The 21214-nt window shown below is 39.4% G+C and overlaps 1 protein-coding gene across 2 annotated transcripts in view; it reads right to left on the minus strand.

Moving 5' to 3' along the window:
- The window catches only part of DHRS11 (dehydrogenase/reductase 11), a 162407-nt gene that overhangs the window by 52108 nt on the left and 89085 nt on the right, over positions 1 to 21214 (minus strand). Inside the window, exons 3-6 of one of the 2 annotated variants that reach the window (XM_063452054.1) lie at positions 16688 to 16782; positions 14803 to 14932; positions 12954 to 13046; positions 10662 to 10727 (exon numbers count right to left, since the gene is read on the minus strand). In XM_063452054.1, the coding sequence (XP_063308124.1) occupies positions 10662 to 10727; positions 12954 to 13046; positions 14803 to 14932; positions 16688 to 16782 (384 nt within the window). The remainder of the gene's footprint in view (positions 1 to 10661; positions 10728 to 12953; positions 13047 to 14802; positions 14933 to 16687; positions 16783 to 21214) is intronic. The other variant, XM_063452063.1, reaches the window with a different exon arrangement.

Consider the following 21214-nt stretch of genomic DNA (forward strand, 5'->3'; position numbering starts at 1 on the left):
CCGAGAGTGCACCTAGAGAGACTGTTAGCACCTTAAATCCAGCTACCCTTTTGCCACAGCCTACTGAGAGTCAACATGATTGCCTGGAGGTGATGGATGAAGTGTTCTCAAGTAGACCCGACCTTCGTGACTTTCCCATTCAGAACCCTGATGTCCAGTACTATACGGACGGCAGTAGTTATGTGAAAGAAGGGATTTGCTATGCAGGATATGCAGTAACAACCATAGACAAGGTGATAGAAGCTCGGCCATTGTCAAAAGGAACATCGGCACAGAAGGCAGAACTAATTGCACTCACACGAGCGTTACAATTGGCTGAAGGTTTAAGAGTGAACATCTACACGGATTCCAAGTATGCGTTTTTAACCACTCATGCCCACAGAGCTTTGTATAAAGAAAGAGGATTATTGAACTCAGAGGGTAAAGAAATCAAGTACGCAGCTGAGATATTACAACTACTGGAAGCCGTGTGGGAACCGAAAGAAGTTGGTATCATACATTGTCGGGCGCATCTGAAAGGAGATGGTGATGTAACCAAAGGAAATCGGATGGCAGATAATGCAGCTAAGCGTGCCGCTGAATCAGGAAGACAGGAGTATGTGGAACATATAGCTGCTCTTATACCGACTCCACTGTCTCAATGGACTCCAGTTTATACAGCTCAAGAAGAGGAGTGGTTAAAGACTGAAGCTGGGAAGTACCTGGAGAACAATTGGTATCAGTTAGAAGATGGAAGAATAGTTATTTCAGCATCATTAGCTGTAGAAATTGTCCAGAACTATCATAACGGGACACATTCTGGAAGAGATAGTATGGAAGAATCTCTCAGGAAACATTTCTACATACTAAGATTGTCCAACTTGACTCAAGCCATTGTACGAAGATGTGTGATATGTGCCAAGAATAACGCAAGGCAAGGACCAGTAAAACCACCGGGAGTCCAGTATATGGGGGGACTCCCTATGTCCGATCTTCAAATAGACTATACGGTAATGCCTAAATCCGGTGGACATCGCTACCTACTAGTAGTTGTGTGTACCTACTCAGGTTGGGTAGAAGCATGTCCTCATACAGAGAAAGCAGGAGAAGTTGTGCGATTCCTGTTGCGAGAAATAATACCCCGATATGGACTACCATGTTCTATAGGATCGGATAATGGTCCAGCCTTTGTTCACCAGTGCCTACAACAACTGACTCATATGCTTGGTATTAAGTGGAAGCTTCATACGGCATATTATTATTATTATTATTATTATTGCAATTTATATAGCGCCAACAGATTCCGTAGCGCTTTACAATATTAAGAAGGGGATTTAACTATAAATAGGACAATTACAAATACACTTACAGGAACAATAGGTTGAAGAGGACCCTGCTCGATCGAGCTTACATTCTATAGGAGGTGGGGTGTAAAACACATTAGGACAGGAATTTGCAATCAAATAAGGTGGACTGCCCTTTAGGAGAGGGCAGGAGACAGGTATGTGAGGTATTGGTTAGTCTTGGAGGCCATAAGCTTTCCTAAAGAGATGGGTTTTAAGGCACTTCTTAAAAGATGCAAGACTAGGGGAGAGTCTGATGGCGGTAGGCAGGCTATTCCATAGGAAGGGAGCCGCCCGCGAGAAGTCCTGCAAGCGCGAGTTGGCCGTACGAGTGCGGACAACGGACAGGAGGTGGTCACGGGCAGAGCGGAGAGACCGAGAAGGGACATACCTATGGATCTGTGAGGAGATATAAGAGGGGCTAGAGTTGTTCAGTGCTTTATAGGTGTGAGTAAGTACCTTGAATTGACTCCTATAGCATACAGGAAGCCAATGTAAGGACTGGCAGAGGGGTGAGGTGTGAGAGAAACGACTAGAGAGGAAAATCAGTCTAGCAGCAGCGTTCATTACGGACTGTAGGGGTGCAGTACGGCTTTTGGGAAGACCAATCAGGAGAGGGTTGCAGTAATCCATGCGGGAAATTACTAGAGCATGGACAAGCTCCTTGGTAGTATCTGGTGCAAGAAAGGGGCGGATGCGGGCTATGTTTTTAAGATGAAATCTACAGGATTTGGCAACATGCTGGATGTGAGGCTCAAAGGTGAGACCAGAGTCAAGTATGACGCCAAGACAGCGCGCTTGCAAGGATGGACTGATGTTGGTACCACAAACTTGAAGGGAGAGCGAAAGAGGAGGATCAGTATTAGGAGGAGGAGAGATAAGGAGCTCAGTTTTTGAGAGATTGAGTTTCAGAAAGCGGGAGGACATCCAATCAGAGATGGAAGAAAGGCAAGCAGTGACACGTTGCAGGACGGCAGGGGAGAGGTCCGGGGAGGAGAGATATAGCTGGGTGTCATCGGCGTACAGGTGGTAGTGGAATCCAAAAGAGGTAATAAGTTTGCCAAGAGAGGCAGTATAAAGAGAAAATAGAAGGGAACCAAGGACGGAGCCTTGGGGGACTCCAACCGAGACAGGACGAGGGGAGGAGGTATCATTAGAGAAGGAGACACTGAATGAGCGTTGGGAGAGATAAGAGGAAAACCACGAGAGGACAGAGTCACAGAGACCAAGTGATTGAAGAGTTTGAAGAAGGAGAGCATGATCAACGGTGTCAAAGGCCACTGAGAGGTCAAGAAGAATTAGTATGGAGTAGTGGCCTTTGGATTTAGCTGCGATTAGGTCGTTAGTGACTTTGATAAGGGCAGTCTCTGTAGAGTGGAGAGGGCGGAAGCCAGATTGAAGGGGGTCAAGGAGAGAGTTGGAATTGAGGAAATGAGACACACGGGTAAAGACAAGTCTTTCCAGAAGCTTTGAGGAAAAAGGGAGCAGGGATATGGGACGGTAGTTAGAGAGGGTAGATGGGTCGAGGGATGGTTTTTTTAGTATAGGCACTACAGTGGCATGTTTAAGGTCAGCAGGGACGATGCCAGAAGAGAGCGAGCAGTTGAAGATGTGTGTTAGAGAAGGCACAAGACAAGTGGAGAGAGATCTGATAAGGTGAGATGGGACAGGATCGAGCGGGCAAGTGGTGGGGCGAGAGGAGCAAAGAAGAGCAGCCACCTCTTGGTCAGTAGCTGGGGAGAATGTCTGAAGGGTAGGAAAGGCATGATCTATGTATGATTGAGAAACAGAAAGGCAAGGAGGGAAGAATTCTTTCCTTAGCTGTTCAATCTTGTCAGTGAAGTAACATGCAAAGTTATCAGAAGTAAGGTTAGTTTTGGGGGTGGCCACAGCAGGGCGAAGAAGAGAATTAAAGGTGTCAAAGAGACGCCTGGGGTTGCGGGAACATGAACTAATAAGAGAGGAAAAATAGGACTGTTTGGCAAGGGCAAGGGCTGCACTGTATGAACACAATATGAATCTATAATGGAGAAAGTCTGATTGGGTACGAGACTTCCTCCAGGAGCGTTCAGCACAACGGGAGCATCTTTGCAGGTAGCGCGTTAATTTAGTATGCCATGGTTGGGGGCGGGTCCTCTTCGAGGTGCTTGTTTGTAGTGGCGCTGCAGTGTTCAAGGCAGATGTAAGAGTAGAGTTATATATGGAGATGGCCAGTGAAGGACAGGAGAGGGAAGGGATGGACAGCAGTTGTGAATCAATGTCAGCTGACAACTGTTGGAGATCAAGAGAATTAAGGTCCCTCCTGAGTTGAGGGGGGTTAGGCTGAGGTCGTTGGGTGAGGGGGTACACAAGAGCAAATGATAAGAGGTGGTGATCAGAGAGTGGATATGGAGTGTTGCAGATATTAGTTACTGTACATGCATAAGTGAAGATTAGGTCAAGGATATTGCCAGCTACATGGGTGGGAGAATTTGCCCACTGCGATAGCCCGAGGGAGGAAGTCATTGAAAGTAGTTTAGTGGCTGCAGAGGTCAAAGGTGGGTTTATAGGAATATTGAAGTCCTCGAGAATTAGGGATGGAATGTTAGAAGAGAGGAAATAGGGTAGCCAGGCAGCAAAGTGGTCAAGGAAGAGAAGAGGGGAACCAGGGGGACGGTAAATAACAGCAATGTTAGCAGACAAGGGTTTGAAAAGGCGAATTGAGTGTATTTCAAATGACGGGAAAGAGAGGGAAGGGGGGTGGGAAGAGGTTTAAAAGAGCAGTGAGGGGAGAGGAGAAACCCAACACCACCACCTTTACATTCAGAGTTTCTTGGGTTGTGGGTAAGTTGGAGACCACCGAAGGACAGAGATGCAGGGGTGGCAGTGTCAGAGGGGGAGAGCCAGGTTTCTGTTAAGGCTAGTAAATCTATTGAACGAGAGATGAAGAAGTCATGGACAGCAGTGGATTTAGTTATATTGCAAACAGAGCGTGCGTTCCAGAGGGCAGTATTGAAGGAGGATCTAGAGGAACATGAGATGGGTATGAGATTAGTGTGGGTCCTTGGGTTAGTATGTGCTGTGTTTGTTGAGAGGGGACCGGGGTTTGGAGAAACATCACCAGCTGCTAGGAGCAGAAGGATAGAAAGGAAGTGAAGGTGGGAGTAGGATTTGAAAGTTTTGTAGGAGACCTCAGAGCTCTGGGAAAGTAGAAAGGATGAATAGAACTATTAAGAACCAATTGGCAAAGATGTGTCAAGAGACTCAGCTTAAGTGGAATGTTCTTTTGCCCATAGCTCTGTTGCGTATTCGTAGTACACCTACCAGAAGGATGGGTCTCTCACCTTTTGAAATCATGTATGGTCGTCCACCTCCCGTACTTGGTAACTTAAGGGGGGATTTGAGTCAGTTGGGAGAAGGAATTACCCGGCAGCAGGTTTTAGAGTTGGGTAAAACTATGGAGGAGGTACAGAAATGGGTACAAGATAGATTACCTGTGAATATTTATCCCCCTGTTCATAGTTATCATCCAGGAGATCAAGTAAAAGAGTCGAACAGTGTACCGTTGGGGCCTAAGTGGAGGGGTCCTTATGTTGTTCTTTTGTCTACCCCTACAGCTATAAAGGTGGGCGAAGTGACTCTGTGGATTCATCACTCCAGGGTTAAACCAGCATCAGTAGATTCTTGGCAAGCTACACCAGATCCAGAGAATCCCTGCACGATCCGGTTAAAGCGCACGACTCGGAGTGACGAGGAGATATCGGGATTTCAAGTGTGTTTAAAGAGATCAGCAAGTAAGTGTTTTGACGGCCATAATAAAGCCTGACCACTTACCCACGTGACATACCATGTTTCCCCGAAAATAAGACCTAACCCGAAAATAAGCCCTAGCTGAATTTTCGGGGTGGGCTGCAATTTAAGCCCTACCCCGAAAATAAGACCTAAGCATTTTACCTTTGCGGCCCGGCGGGAGGAGCGTTGCGGGAATTAATTAAGGGGGGGTGAACTAATTAAAGGGGGGGTGGATTAATTAGAGGGGGTGGATTAATTAGAGGGGGTGGATTTATTAAAGGAGGGGTGGATTAATTAGAGGGGGTGGATTTATTAAAGGAGGGGTGGATTTATTAAAGGAGGGGTGGATTAATTAGAGGGGGTGGATTAATTAGAGGGGGTGGATTTATTAAAGGAGGGGTGGATTTATTAAAGGAGGGGTGGATTAATTAGAGGGGGTGGATTTATTAAAGGGGGGGTGGATTTATTAAAGGGGGGGTGGATTTATTAAAGGGGGGGTGGATTAATTAAAGGGGGGGTGGATTAATTAAAGGGGGGGTTCAATGTACATACCGGTACCGTAAATAAATAAGCCCTACCCTGAAAATAAGCCCTAGTGTGTTTTTTGTGACTAAAATTAATATAAGACCCGGTCTTATTTTCGGAGAAACACGGTAGCCAGAGTGTCTTGAAGGGACCTCTGTGAAGGGAAGAGAGGACCTGCAGAACTCCATTCCTTGCAGCCCTTACAACCTGGAAGCTGAGGTGCCATCGCACGGTCGAAGAATGAGGACAAAGATGTCAGGAGTGATGTGTTTTATAATGTATATATGTGTGTTTTTAATTATTCAGGAAGGTAGAGGTACCGACACACCTAGCTGTGAGGTTTGCATTAAGACTACTATAACAGGTAATCATATTTCCCAGACCCTTATTTGGCATTCACAATATGAGTGTAAATGATATGTATCTAGGTGTAGATACTTAGGTATAGATTATAGTGTATGCCATTTAGGAGTAGGAGAACCTAAGTGCTTCAATCCAGAGTATCAACCCCGTACAATTTGGTTGACCCTCCGGAATGGAGACTCACAGGGGACCCTAATAAATAAGACAGTATTAGAAACCGTACATTCTTCGGGTGTTCTGCTATTAGATGCATGTAAGGCGATATCAAGTGGTAGAAAACCGTGGAATGTATGCGGGGATCTTAAATGGGAAAGAGCGTATGGGTCCAATGATAAGTATATTTGCCCCAGTAGTAGAAACAAGTATGTAAATCCAAAATGCCCAGATAAGGATTATAATTATTGTCCATATTGGTCTTGTGTAGGGTGGGCAACTTGGGGACAGACAGTAGATAGGGATATGATTGTTACTAAGTTGCCTACCAAACCATATTGTAAGTCTATGGAATGTAACCCAGTCCATATACTTATTAATAATCCTGAACAATTTATAGATATGTTCGGAACCTTATTTGGGTTTCAGATATATGGGACGGGTTTGGATCCTGGGACAATATTATTTATAGGGATAGAGACCGATACTGTAGCATCCCAAACTCATCAAGTTTTCCATTCTTTTTATGAAGAGATGAGTGTAGAAAATAAGATTCCCCATAATGCTAAGAACCTGTTTATTGATCTAGCCGAAAGTATTGCTGGTAGTCTTAATGTGACCAACTGCTATGTGTGTGGAGGTACTAATTGTGGGGATATTTATGGGATAATAATTGTAAACAGATGAGAAATTGCCCACGATTTTCAATTCTCAGATCCCTAAGAACGTTTATCGTTATAAGTGAAAATGTAAACCATATAATTAAGTCACAGATTTGTTACAAAAATAGATAATTTTTATATTCAAATGATAATGATATAAGTAACATGCATGATAATAATCAATGGAATTTCATTATAACATTAATATGCAATACAATATGGTAATTAAAAACATCTCCTAATGACTAAGACGTAGTTTAGAATCTACACATTAGGTGTCAAGATTGATTTACGACCCTTTCACAGAGACAAAGAAGGTTTCACAGGGAGACAGAGCATTCCTTAGAGCTGCAGTAAAAACTTTCTGGCAGAAGTAATCCTTGCAATGCTGGCTAGACCTCCTAAGTAATTAAGATCTACTTTTATGTAATTTTAAATAAATAATATTTAACCAGTCATAGTCTTTAAACATTTCCTTGCATCCAATGAGAAATCTTACTATGTTACATAAGCTGATATTTTAATTAATTTGTCTAAATAGATATTTTATCTTATTTTAGAGCCAATCAATACAGCTGGATAAATGGTCATGATATGCTAACGTGATATTAATCACACAAATACATTAATGGCTATATTAATCCCAGCTGCAGATGGGATGCTATAACAATATATATATTCTTTAATAATTAAGATTTCTAAATATGAAATCTAATCATGATTTATCCAGTCATATATCATGCTATTAATTTTAATTAATTTAAATTAATTAATTAAATGCCTGTATATTTACCAGTTAAGTAGATATTTTCTCATCAGATATCCTCAGGTAGCTAAGTGTCATGGGTCTCTTTCTCTGCATGGAGTGTAAGAGTTTCTTGGTTACTCTGATCACCCGATTCTGCCTGGATCTCTCTGAATCCCCAGAGTGTTGTAATGTCTTTCTCTTCAATCTTTGAATGTCCGACCCTCATCTCTTCCCTTGTCTTAACTTTTTAAAGGGGAAATTCCTTAGGTGATAGCCAATCACAAATGTGGGGTGTGGTTATTTTTCCAGGTAACCATTTCAGTATTTGGACTCTAGATGGCAGCCTTGTTCCACTACACATACCTATCCAGGAAAGAGTTAACTTCTCCTGGTGGCTATTTTTGACGTCATTTACGTTATCTATATGGTGGCTATAACTTAGGTTTCCTTTCAGATCAAAGGGTCTTTCTGAAATTTCTTCAGACTATGCGTCTCCATTTTCGGTAATAATTCCTAATATGACAGCCTGTAATACCACATATGACCCCGAAATATAATGGGATCTTGTTAGGTATAGAAAGTAAAATTTAATTATTTAATCCTCTGTCACATATGTCTGGATATAGAATTTATTTATATTCCATTAGTACCTAGACAGTCTCTTATCACTTGGGTTGTTTATACAAGACATTCTTAGCCCTGGGAAAGCGGTCAGTTTTAGAGAAAGGAAAGAAGTTCTGTGTCTCTTTGTTAACTTGAAACAAAATGGAGTCTGGTCTGTTTAGCAATGACTTCAGAATATACACTTTGTATTTCTATCATAGCACAAAATGTCTGCCGATATAAATACCCTGACATAATATGGGAGGCCAATGGCCCTGGGAAGCAAAGGAGGTAATGTATTCTGGTTCTGAGACAATTGAACAGATAACATCTTCTCAAACCGATTATCAAATGAGTGTTAGAGGTAAATCTGAGTGGCGATTAAAGACCTCCATTATAGGTTATGTTTGCATAGCAAGGAAAGGAATAATGTTTAATACATCTGTAGGAGAACTGACTTGTCTAGGGCAAAAAGCTTATGATGATAATACAAAGAATACAACCTGGTGGTCGGCTTCAAATGTCTCAGAACCACCTAACCCATTTGCAAGTTATACCAATTTAAAGGACGTGTGGTTTGATCTATTACATCTAGTTGGAAAGCCCCAGCAAATTTGTACTGGATCTGTGGTAAGAAAGCCTATTCGGAGTTACCACAGGACTGGGAAGGGGCATGTGTGTTAGGTATGCTCAAACCATCCTTCTTGTTGCCAATTGAAACAGGAGAGACTTTGGGAGTTAAAGTATATGATGTGAATCATAGGAAGAAATGAGGACCCCTAGAGATAGGTACCTGGGAAGATAATGAATGGCCTCCCCAGCGTATTATAGATTATTATGGGCCAGCTACGTGGGCAGAGGATGGTACTTTTGGATATAGAACCCCAATATATATGCTCAACCGTATTATAAGGTTACAGGCAGTGGTTGAGATAATTACCAATGAGACATCGCCAAACGCTCAATCTCCTAGCGAAGCATAATACTAGGATGAGGACAGCAGTTTACCAAAATAGATTAGCTTTGGATTACCTATTGGCAGTAGAGGGAGGTGTAAGTGGGACGTTTAACCTAAGCAATTGCTGTCTTCAAATAGATGATGAAGGGCAAGCAATAGCTGAGCTTACTAGCCATATGGTTAAACTAGCGCATGTGCCTACTCAGGTATGGAAAGGGTATAATCCAAGTAGTTGGTTTGGTAATTAGTATGAGCAGTTTGGAGGACTTAAGGCATTGGTAGGCGGAGTCATGCTGATCTTAATGCTGTGTCTTCTCCTGCCATGTCTTATTCCTTTGGTAGTTAGATCTGTGCAGGGCATTATAGAAAATATAGCAGAGAGAAAGGCTGCTGCACAGATAATGGCCATATATAGATATGAGGCTCTAGATCAGGGAGAACCAGTACAGGAAGAGGAATGTTGAGGGATTCATGTCTTTAGGGAATCGCAAAGTCTGGTCTGGTTCATGGCAACCTGAGGTATATGCAAACTATGGTTAAGTGATGCCTCTGGAATTGTGAAAATATCAGAAGCATCAAAGGGGGGAATGTGGTGGAATCTTGGTGAAAATAAATTTAGTAGGCCGAGATTACCACGTGGCATGTGTACGTTCATACACTGGTGTATCGGTCGGTTGGTTGCACGTGGCAAAGATACAATCAGTAGTGTACGGAGCATGTGCGAGAATACAGGATGTAGTATTCCCCTCCTCCATTGTGCTGGGCAAGCCATGTGGTCAAACAGGAAGTTAGTTCTTGTTCGATTGATTGGGTAAGAGTATGTGTGGGTGGAGCTTATTATGGGAGGAGTTACATGCCTATATAAGGAGCCTACACTATTGTCCGGGGCTCAGATCTTGTTGTATTTTGGTGACATTAGTCCCTCTGAGTCCCGTTCGGTGAATCGAATAAAGAATCTCTTCCTTCCTGAAGAAGCCTGTGTCCATCTCTCTGTGCTTGGCTTCCGTCAGTTTCTCCGGTATCAAAACTTTTAAAGGGATACTATAAGTGCAAGGAATACAAACCTGTATTCCTGGCACTATAGCTCCCTCTGCCAACCCCTTCCCTTGCACCCCACCCAGGTAATTTAACGGTTTAAAAAAAAAAAAACTTTCATTTACTTACCCTACCTCAGCGGTGATGTCCCTCGGCGCTGGGTCGTGGTTCCTACGATGCCCCGCACCAAGCGGCGCTGATGCACGCACATTAGACCTCCCCATTGGAAAGCATTGAATCAATGTTCAACCAATGTTTAACATTGCCGCACTAAAGGCAATAGGGATACTGTACCAATTAGCTCAAGTGGTCTGGGTGCCTATTGTGTTCCTTTAAAGCTATGTTGCAAAGTTCATTTGTCTGGCACTGTACAACTCTCACAACCAAACATCTTATAAGTAACATTCATCTGACCCAACTATTCACATTGTTGTTTAAACCACAAATATATATTTTGAAAATCTGACTAACTCTGGTTTTTAATTTATCCATCCCTAGCAGCATGCGATCTAGCAACTGACCTGGACATGTGGAGGAGCACTGAGAACATAAATCACTGAGTTAGCAATATCTTCACCTTTCAGACACTGTGGGATTAAAAAAAAGAAAATGTTTTATAATTCATATAAAATGCAATGCAATATAATGCATAGGAGAATTAAAAAAAAAAAAAAAAAAACACATTTCCACTTTAATTTCGTAGAAATAGAATGAAATTATGGATATGGGATCAAATTACAATGATAGGCTAATTCAAGACAAACTACTTTCATACTAAAACCAACACGTGTGTCATAAATGAAGAACCACTAGAACCATATTTTAAAGTTAAAGTACAAATACAAATTTAAATTAAAGAGATGCTTTAATGTTAAACTATCCAAAATAGATTGGCTTTCTGAGAATGATCGCAAAATACAAGGTAGGAATAAAATATTAAAACAAGCATAAATAACGTTCATGCTGCTGACTGCAATCTCAACAACTCCTGTGGCTGAATGGGTGGGGTGCACACTGCCTCATACATTGAATATACCCAGCAAGAAAACTTATCGGACAGGAGTGAACATGTTCGCAATATTGCAAAGCATACATGTAGAAATTACTTTCTTGTCTTCCACTGGAAGAACAAATTTTATCCTTTTGTTTTAGTAACACCTTCACTATCTATTAACTTTTCGATAAAAAAAATATATATCTAGCATATAAACATTTAACACAACAATTTTGTGTATAGCTTGCACTGCAGACAAATCTAAAAATTAAAATGATTAAATAACACAATTTTTATTTTCCACTTATTCATTCTGCCTTTAAAAAAAATATTTTAGATTTGAGCACTTTAGCATAATGCCCACATACAATACAGTTAAATCATATATTTAAAAAATAAAGGTATTAATAATTCTCTATGCCACTCTAATTCTAAGTCCATTCACTCCTCCCTCTCCCTGATTTTAGTTATGATATAACCCATTGAAGGTTCCTGTACTGTTTGAAAGCAGGATGTGAGCTTACATTTTAAACAAACCTACAGGCAGTTTTAAAAGTTATTTGTAGCTTCCAGCAGAGGAATTTGTTACTCTATAGACTGGTTTATTTTTGGTAGTTACACAAAATACAAGTAACATATAATTTAAACATGCAACATTTTTGAATTTGGTATGTCTGCTAAGTGTACTAGCAATCCCAGAAAATAAAATTGTCAGGCAAAAGTATATTAAAGACATCACATGGTATTTACCTATTGTGACACCTTTTACAAAGCTTTTTATTGACAATCTCTGTTAAACGTTGTAGTAAAATTATTATTTTTAAATAAACCTGACGTGTGCTACTCTTATATACCCCGTATCGTGTTCATCTTCTGTGTACAACAATACTCCCAATGTATGTATGCCTTTGATGCCATCCTGTGACACTACAGTGCTATACCTGGAATATTGCTGCACTGGTTTTTAAGTCAGGACTGTCCTTCTGGTTTCCCCTTGGGTATCAATCAAGGTTTAGGTTTGTCAATCTGCATGCCCATCAAACCAGCATCTCCTTTCTCCATTTAAAAGGACACTATGGCGACCCAAACCACATCATCTCATTGAAGTGGTCTAGATGCAGTGCCCCAGTCCCACTTAGTCCTGCAATGTAAATCATTGCATTTTTTGAGAAACTGCAATAATGGCATTACAGGACTAAGACAATATAGCCACTAAAGTCTCCCTGGTCGCTATTTGGACTTTTGGTAGCGTATCAGACGCTAGACACCCTCACACTCTGCATGAGGACATTCACCATCAGTAAAATAACCACAGGAAAGCATTGAAGCAATGCTTTCCTATGGGGAAGGCCTAATGCACTTGCAGCGCATGCAAATTAGTCCCCCTCTCTGTTGGATGACAACAGAGTAGGTGGAGTGCCAAGCCAGCGCAAAGAGAGACATCGCGAACAGATTTGTATTCCAAGACTATAGAATCCCTTTGATATGTACAAACATATGCATTGGTCAAAAAGCCAAATAAGCACAGTATCCCCCTCCAAGATAAATAAAATTGCAGTGCCTTTATTTTTTTAATTTTAAAAATATATAAGCTTAAGATCAAAAGGGAAAAATATCACAGTATTACGTGTTCTTATTACTTTATCCAAGACCAATTCAAATGTACTCCAAGATCCTGGTTAATATTTTTCTTCGAATTCTACATATACTAGCTGAGAGTGCATACTGAATCCATTTCCATGTGCCTAGTATAACGAGATCGCTGTATGTGTTTTATATAAATAGAATTGTATTTATTTTAATTCAACGATTCCCATACCTTGATACTTTCATACGTGGCTGCTGCCTTCTCTGGGTCTTTATCAAAAAGTTTAAAAGCAAATTCGGTTTCTACCAAACCCGGTGATATACTCTGAAATCATAAAAGAAGGAAAACAAGTAATAGTCTTTTTGACTTTTCTTTTACTAACAGAATAAACAGCTGAATGTCAACAGGAAGAAAATAGAGAACACATTAAGAATCACTTTTGTAAATTGCCATGGGGACCAATAATGAGTCTTATTCTGGCACAAAAGCAATTTAAAACATGAAATTACCTATATTAACAAAGCAGGGAAAATAAAGCAGGATGAAAATCTAAATGTTATAGAAAAGAAAGAAAAGGAAAAAGCTATTACGATAGAATATGCATAGTGTTACAAGTTCAATAATGAAAGAAAATGTAGCCTTTGTAGACACTATAGCTTAATGTACACTACGCATCATCTATGCATTTTTTCCGTCTTTCTGTTGTAAGTAATGGAGGCAGGGAGTGGTGTCCAGCTGACTGTAGGTACAAACTCAAACCATTGTAAAATTATTTTGACTACTTACAATGGGAGGATACCATGGTACTCCTGGCACCATAACCACCAAAGTGCATTAAGAAGTGTGTGTGTGTAAATTATATATAGTATATAAAGTTAGTGTTATTTTTTTATTTATTTTTTTTATTATTTTTCCCAGCTCAGTGAAGTGGTGGTTATGGTGCCAGGGTATTATCCCTTTAGTCTTATCCATGACCAATATGTCGAACAAGCAGAATACGGATTTAAAGCATAATCTATAAAAAGGTTACTCTTCCTGATGTGGATTTGGTTGCGGACAATGCTCTCTGGGAGCAATCTCCATTAAACAGAAGCAGGGGCAGTCTTGAGATAGTGCTGGCATACTGGTAGGCAGTGTTACAAGTTCTGCTTTCAAGCCCGATCTTGTCAGTGAAATATATGCTTGCAGGAATGGTACCCTGGCATCATAAACACAAACAAGCTAAAGTTTTTGTGTTACTTTTAAATGACCATTTTAAATGCTATAACCATTACAGCCTGCTCTAGTCGTCATGGTACCAAGGAGTTCCCTAGCATTTTTTTTTACTGCTAAGAGTCAAAACATTCTCAAACAGCGACACTTACCTGGATCCCCATTGTACCAGAGATCTAGGTTTCAAAAGGTGGAAGTAACCCTTCCTTGTTAGGACAGTTTTTATGTTGTGTTTTGTTTGTTTGTTTGTTTGTTTTTCAACAATAATGGAGAATCCACAGGTTCAACAGGATAGGTGGAACATTGTAGATTTATTTGAAACAGGAACACAAAATAAAAATAAGATTTCTCAGCCCAAAAATACCTCAATTATGCATTTGCATGCCTAGTGTCTTTTTTGGCCAAAACATATATATTTTTTGGTTTTTGTGTTCCCGTTTCCTATCCCGTTGATTCTCCAGTATGGTTTTAAAAAAAAGAAATAAAATAAAATAACTCTCCAAACAAGGAAGGAATTGATACTGCTAATGTGGAAGGAGAAATTGCACCTTAGAAATATTTGAAGAGAGAGACGGATCTCAGGCACGTGTCCGATTGTTTGTGAATGCTTTGACTATGGTAATAAATTTTGAGGTTGTGGTCCTCAACCAACTAACATTCCCATGGAGTGGGACACCACATTCTTAATCCGGACAAGTTTTTTTTTTAGCATCAGTGGACACTGGTGATTCAATAAATGTAATGGGCAAATCAGTGGTGTTATGCTCATGCTCTTAACTCAGAGTTCAGAAGGATGGAAGAATGGAAGAAAGAAAATTAAATGACTATAGCCAGCAAGAGCATTAAATATTAAATATATCAAACTCACCGTGGCTCTGATGCGACTCTTTTCTTCTCTAAGTTCTTGCCTAAGTCCCTCAGTCAGGGCCGTAACAGCATATTTGGTTGCGGAGTAAAAATGTGATATCGAACTTGGCAGTACTCTGTGACCACTCATGCTAAGAAAGAAGTAACATGAAAAAAGGGTGCCTCAGAATATGGCACAGTGATAGTTGGGCATTTAATCAATAATGCCATAAAAGGTACATTATATCTAATGTATCATAAGAAGAATGAAACAATCTGAAATCTTCATAACATTTTATCACAGAATCTAAATGAGGTCCAACTCAGACCATTCCATATGGAAAAGGTCGCACAAACGCACAAAGGCGGGATGACACTCTAAAAACGAAGCCATGATTTGGTGATAAAGAAACGGACCCAAATTTTTGTGGATGCAGTAAATGAGCATTGAATCCATGAAGCAGCAATCAGAAAACATATAACAATTGAAATGGTTCAATGAGGTGGATAACGTGGAAAGCACTTTAGAGGTAACAAAGTTTGCATAGATGTAGAAATCAAGAGCTCCCAAGCAAAAAAAACAAAACAAAAAATAGTGAAATCACTTCAGATCGTGAAATGGAACACATTTAATCTCATAATGAATCCATTTCATACTAGTACTTAAGAGCAGGTAATGCTTAGACCCTAGTTTAATGAAGAATAACAACTCTGATAGATAGCATTGCGCCAATGGTATGTAGGTACAACTCACTAATTACGATGGAATTTATGCTTGTGGTTTTTGTAACAGATTTCTGGAAAAGGACAGAACATAAAACAAACAAAAAAAAACAGCCAAGCCAGGTATTTGGAGATGTGCAGCCAGAGTTATTTTTGTAGGCATTAGATTAACATACATGAATCAAAGTTAAAATGAGAAATGTTCAATGAACGCTTCAATATATGATCATTTTGGAAAAGCACATCAATCAGTGAAAAGCAAATCCTCACCAAATGACGACGTAACAATGATGTATTTTAGCTAAATTTAAAGTACGTATAGTTTTTACATTTTCTTTGGGAGGGTTGGGTTAGTATGAACCAACTTTGATATGCATATAAATGCAACCTTTGGTATTCCTGCAGGGGAATTAAGTTTATCAGACATACTAATATGTATAATGTAGATTTATAATGTCACGGTTATACATACAAATATACAAATAAACATACACACACACACATATAAATACATAAACATAAACAAACTGAAATGTAACAGTTTTGTTTCGGTTTTCAATTTGCCAAAACTTCAAAAGTAAAACCACATTAACAGTAAAAACGAAAATTAAAAAGTATACCAGATAAAACAAAGGCTCTACCCTCTAATATATAAATCAATGGGATTGGGTACAGCGATTTACCCAATACACCTGAGATGATCAGGTTCCTAAAAATGTTAAAGGGACGCTATAGTCACCAGAACAACTACAGTTTAATGTATTTGTTCTGGTGAGTATAATAGCTCACTTCAGGCATCCTTTAATGATTATCAGGTCTATTCACCAATGCAAAATTTCATAGGCCAAAGTAGCGTTACTGAAAGCACAGTTGACTTTGAGAATTTTTCCAGTTCATGTATTCTGTACTTAAAGTTGAAATTCATTTTGAATTCTCATAAATGAAATCTTTTTTTATGGCCAAATGTTTAGGGTAGGGCTATGTTCTCATACCTAGATCTACATTTAAATTAAATGAAAAGTGCATTGAAGAAGCAGAAAACTAATAAAAAGCATCATGAAGATAAAATAAAAGCACACCATAATCTGAATCAGTCACAAAACAGAGAGCTGCTAAAATGGTTCACAGGCATGTAGCATGATAACACCATACCAAATGAAGCCCGAAACATTAGAGTCTCCTACCTATTTATATTTATGATGTGTCCATCATCGACATTCCTTTCCTTCATTGACTGATAAGCCTCACGGGTGCAGATGCTGACAGCTAGAACATTAACCTGTATTAAACAAAAAAGGAAACTGGTTATCTCACACCTTAGCCCCATATATAAACCAGACCACAATGTTTAAATTATCCTTATTAAATTAGATTTTATTTTTCTAATTGATTGCTTTTTACTCTCCACTATGTTCTATTGCATTACTCTCTCTCTCTTCTTAAATGTTTTTATGAGTAAAGAATGAAATAAAGATGAATGAGTCAACATGTTTTGTTTCTTGAAGTAAATTATGCTTTGTAACCGGTTTTATGGTACTAATGTTTTTATCTTTGAAGTTAACTGAACAAAGTCCATCCAGAGTGCTAAACAGAATAAATTATGTTTCACCAGATTACTAGAATTCTATAATATGTATACATACCATCATATTGTGCCTGTACATTTAGAAGAAATAAATGTGTTTTTGGCAATACTTTTACTATACAACAAAAATATTGTTGTTAAACTCTTAATAGGATACAAAGCACAGTTTAGCGTAAATTGGCATGAAAATATGCCTAAAGACACTGGCTTGCCAACATGACCTACTCTATCACGAACAGAAAATTTACAGCAATTATTATAGAAAACAAAAGAACATTTGCCAATTTGTCAGTAATTGCAAGTAATAATTCAGCTGAATGCTAGTAGCTATTAAACAAGTAATAGGCAATCAGTGAATTTCCTTCCCTTTTCTCCATTTCTTTCTGAGTAAGTAACTATGGTATTTTAATTGTGAATATGTAACAATATAGTGCAATAAGAAGCATCTGCAATTGCCAGTTTAGACACCTATTTTTGCGAAATGGATTATGTTACGATTGTGTTTATGTGCTATGCTTGCAAAACAAACTCTACAAGAGCATTTTGCCTGGTGGGCCACCAGGTCAGGCTAGGGAACAGCGTGTATTACTCCCTAGAGCGGATCAGAAATTTGCCGTGGGGGGATAATACAGCAACACTGATTTCTTAATGAATGCTAGCCTGACGTAGCACTCCACATGATCTGCACCGTTTGGGGCTGCAGACCAGGTACTGAACTCACCAGACCACCAGGGACCAACTTTCCCCCTCACTGCACTAGGTAAGCAAGTTAGGTGACATTGAACTTTATTTAATATATTTTTTTACATGCCCAGCTAACACTTGCAGCATCTATCTCCTCCTCTACACTACAGCCCCTACAGCTCTCACTACAGCCGAGATCACTGCCACAATACAACCGATATCCCACCTCTACAATACAGTCCCTATCCGCCACATACTGCAACCACAACCCCTCTATGCACTGCAGCCCCTATCCGCACACACTGTAGACATTTCTCAGTCACACACTACACAGAGTCCTTATTTATCCCGAGCACACACTACAGCCCCTACCCTGCCACACGTACACAACTTACGGCCATTATTTTCCCCACACGCACTACAGCTCCTATATTAACCCACACAAACAGACTACATCACTTACCCTCTTCATCCATACACACAGAGCTTTGCACACGCTACATTACAAACAGCCCCTCCCAAAACACTCAATCACCACAAGCAGCCTTTCCCTAACATGCAAACCCACAGGCAGTGTTCTTGCAAACATGCAACACCACAAGTAGCATAAAACAAACAATACCAGAAGCAGCATTCCCATAAACAAACAATACCAGAAGCAACATTCCCATAAACAACCAATACCAGAAGCAGCTTTCCCATAAACAAACAATACCAGAAACAGCTTTCCCCTACACATGCAACATCTTTACAATCAAGCAATACTACAAGCAGCACACACAAACACAAAACCACAAGCAGCAGCTTACCACCATATATTCAACACCACAAGTAGCATACTCTCTCAATTTATGGGGAATCCAGAGACGAGAAACCAGACAGAACAAGCAAGAGCGACATTAAATATGTGTGTGCAGTGCTAAACACGGGGCATTTTCCCCAAGCAAGAGCTATTTTTACCAAGGCTCTGAGCACAGGCTGCCCTGGAGGGCACAAAATTGAGAAAACATTCAAACTAGAAACATAACCAAACTTGGAAAGTGTTTTCAGCTTGGCTATTTATGCCTTAAATGTGAAATCCAGCTTAAATTCCTGACAATTCTCAGTTTTGTGAATTGTACAGAGTAAGTATTTTGGTTTTAAAATGAATTTGTCACAGACATGTTTTTAATATTATTAAAATAGATCTATTATAAACAAAATACTTGACATGAGACCTGCAAACTGTCAGGGACATGAAATTGGATTGGGGGGTGGGGAGGCGCAAATAAGGGACTTGGCCCCAGGGGCCTCATGACCTCGCGCTATCTCTGCCATTCTGCACTCTGAGGTAACAACGTGCAAGAGATCGGGAGGGAGAAATGATTCCAAAGTACACAACCTCTTCAGAGCGTGACTTACTCAATAAATATATGGTCAGAAAAGATTACCTAAGTGAATGTCATTGTTGTTTTGAGTAATATTTAACATCAGAGAAGCAACACCCTTTGCACACTGAGCAATAAAACTAATGAATGAAAGTTTTAAAATCGTTAAAAAAAAAAAAAAAGAAGTGTAAATACAAAGGAACAGGGCTCCAAATGTACCAGGTCCAAGGTCTCATTGTACGTGTAAATCTCCAATTACATTATCGATCTGTCTTATCGCAAACTGCACTAAAACACAAAGACAGAGAACTAGATTGTTGTCGTACAATTCAATAGAATGCAATATGTGGGCTTATCCTTTGGGTACTTCTTGGATTTCCGCTGACTTAACTAAGCCACAAAAAGGTAAATAAATAATTTAACAGGACACTTAAAGAGAACTTGTCACCAACAGATTATGTGTTCGCATCCAGGTAGTCTATACATTTATTTTTTTACATAAACAAATTTTTTTTTTAAAAATCCACCAGAAAAACATTAAGACTAAAAGATATATTTCAGTGAAGATTTAGCACGGTGCCCTGAACTGGACATTACCGGCATGATAAAATTCCCAGCATGCAGCAGGAGGATATCCCAAAATAAAAGAGCATTACTTTTTAGCTATACATTTACTAGCTATTAGCATAATGTATAGAGGAAATGTTATTTTCATTAGAGTGACACCAAGGCATAGTCATCATGACAGGTTCACGTTAAACCTAAAAATAAAGCTGCATCATATTTGAGATTTAATGGTCTTATTTTATTTGACATTCTCTTTTTCTTGCTTACTAGACAATCATCAGCCTGATAAGCTAGTTAAAGAAACCCTGCAGTTAGAGATAGCATAGTATTCTAATAGTATTTACCATAAATATCAGGTCACACGTATGTGTACATAAATAGATACAAAAGATTTTGGCTTTATAGGAAAGTTTTTTGTTTTTCTGTATAAATATAGTCACGGTGTACATTAGTGTGTATAAAAAAAAAAAAAAAAAGGCAGAAAATACAATACATTAAATCTTTCACTGCATCAACTGGCCTACCTTTGCTGTATGAGGATAGCAATCATTAGTCCTCTTTGGTGAGAAGAACCATCTTCCTGGGTGGATTTTTCCCTTTTTTTTTTTTTTTAAATGTCCTGTGCTTGTTTGTAATTTCAGGGTTTGTGAATATAAAGTATACTAGCAATTGAGTAGCAGCACGGCTCAAAATTTTCAATATAACATACCCCTTAGTGTCTTTCACAAATGGTATGCATATGCATTTACTGGTAACTGCTACAATGCCCCAAAATGAGACATAGGCCTGTCAAAATCTATCAAAATTCTAACTTGTAATGTTTATGTTCTAAAATTTTAAATGTAATGTGTATGTAAAAAGTGCTATTATTTACCACAAAACTTTACATTGTGTAAAAAACTAGTGGGAAAATGGCAGCATGTTAAGGCACAATATAACCATATGAGATACCCTCTAGTACCCCTCGGTCTATCCAATGCCAATCATAGAGGAGCATTGAGGATATGATGCGCGGTTAGTTCCGTACATTCATCCATGCTTTCGTATGGTGAATACCGCATCACTTGACATAGTATTACTCTGTTAGTGCCGCAGAAGCACCTCTAGTGGCTGTCAGTTTTGAGAAAAAATTGCAATGGTTTACATTGCAGGGTTAAAAACAAATGTACTACTGCACCCAGGGCATTTAATTGATATGAAGTGATCTGGGTGGCTGTAGTTGTTCTTCGAATGCCAGCATTAGCTTTGTCCTTAACCCCTTAAGGACACATGACATGTGTGACATGTCATGATTCCCTTTTATTCCAGAAGTTTGGTCCTTACGTTGTTAAGGAGTTAATAACTCTACAATTGAAATTCCTGCAAAACAACAAAACAAAAATACAAATAAGGATAGTCTGTCCTCCCACCTAACAGCTTATATGCCACTGCACTATTATTAAATCAATCCAAGCTGTTTGCAAGTGGAATCCTAACTGATGTATATAAACTACAACTTTATGTATCCC

Source organism: Pelobates fuscus, chromosome 1 (assembly GCF_036172605.1).
Source record: "Pelobates fuscus isolate aPelFus1 chromosome 1, aPelFus1.pri, whole genome shotgun sequence".
In the NCBI taxonomy this organism is placed as follows: domain Eukaryota; kingdom Metazoa; phylum Chordata; class Amphibia; order Anura; family Pelobatidae; genus Pelobates; species Pelobates fuscus.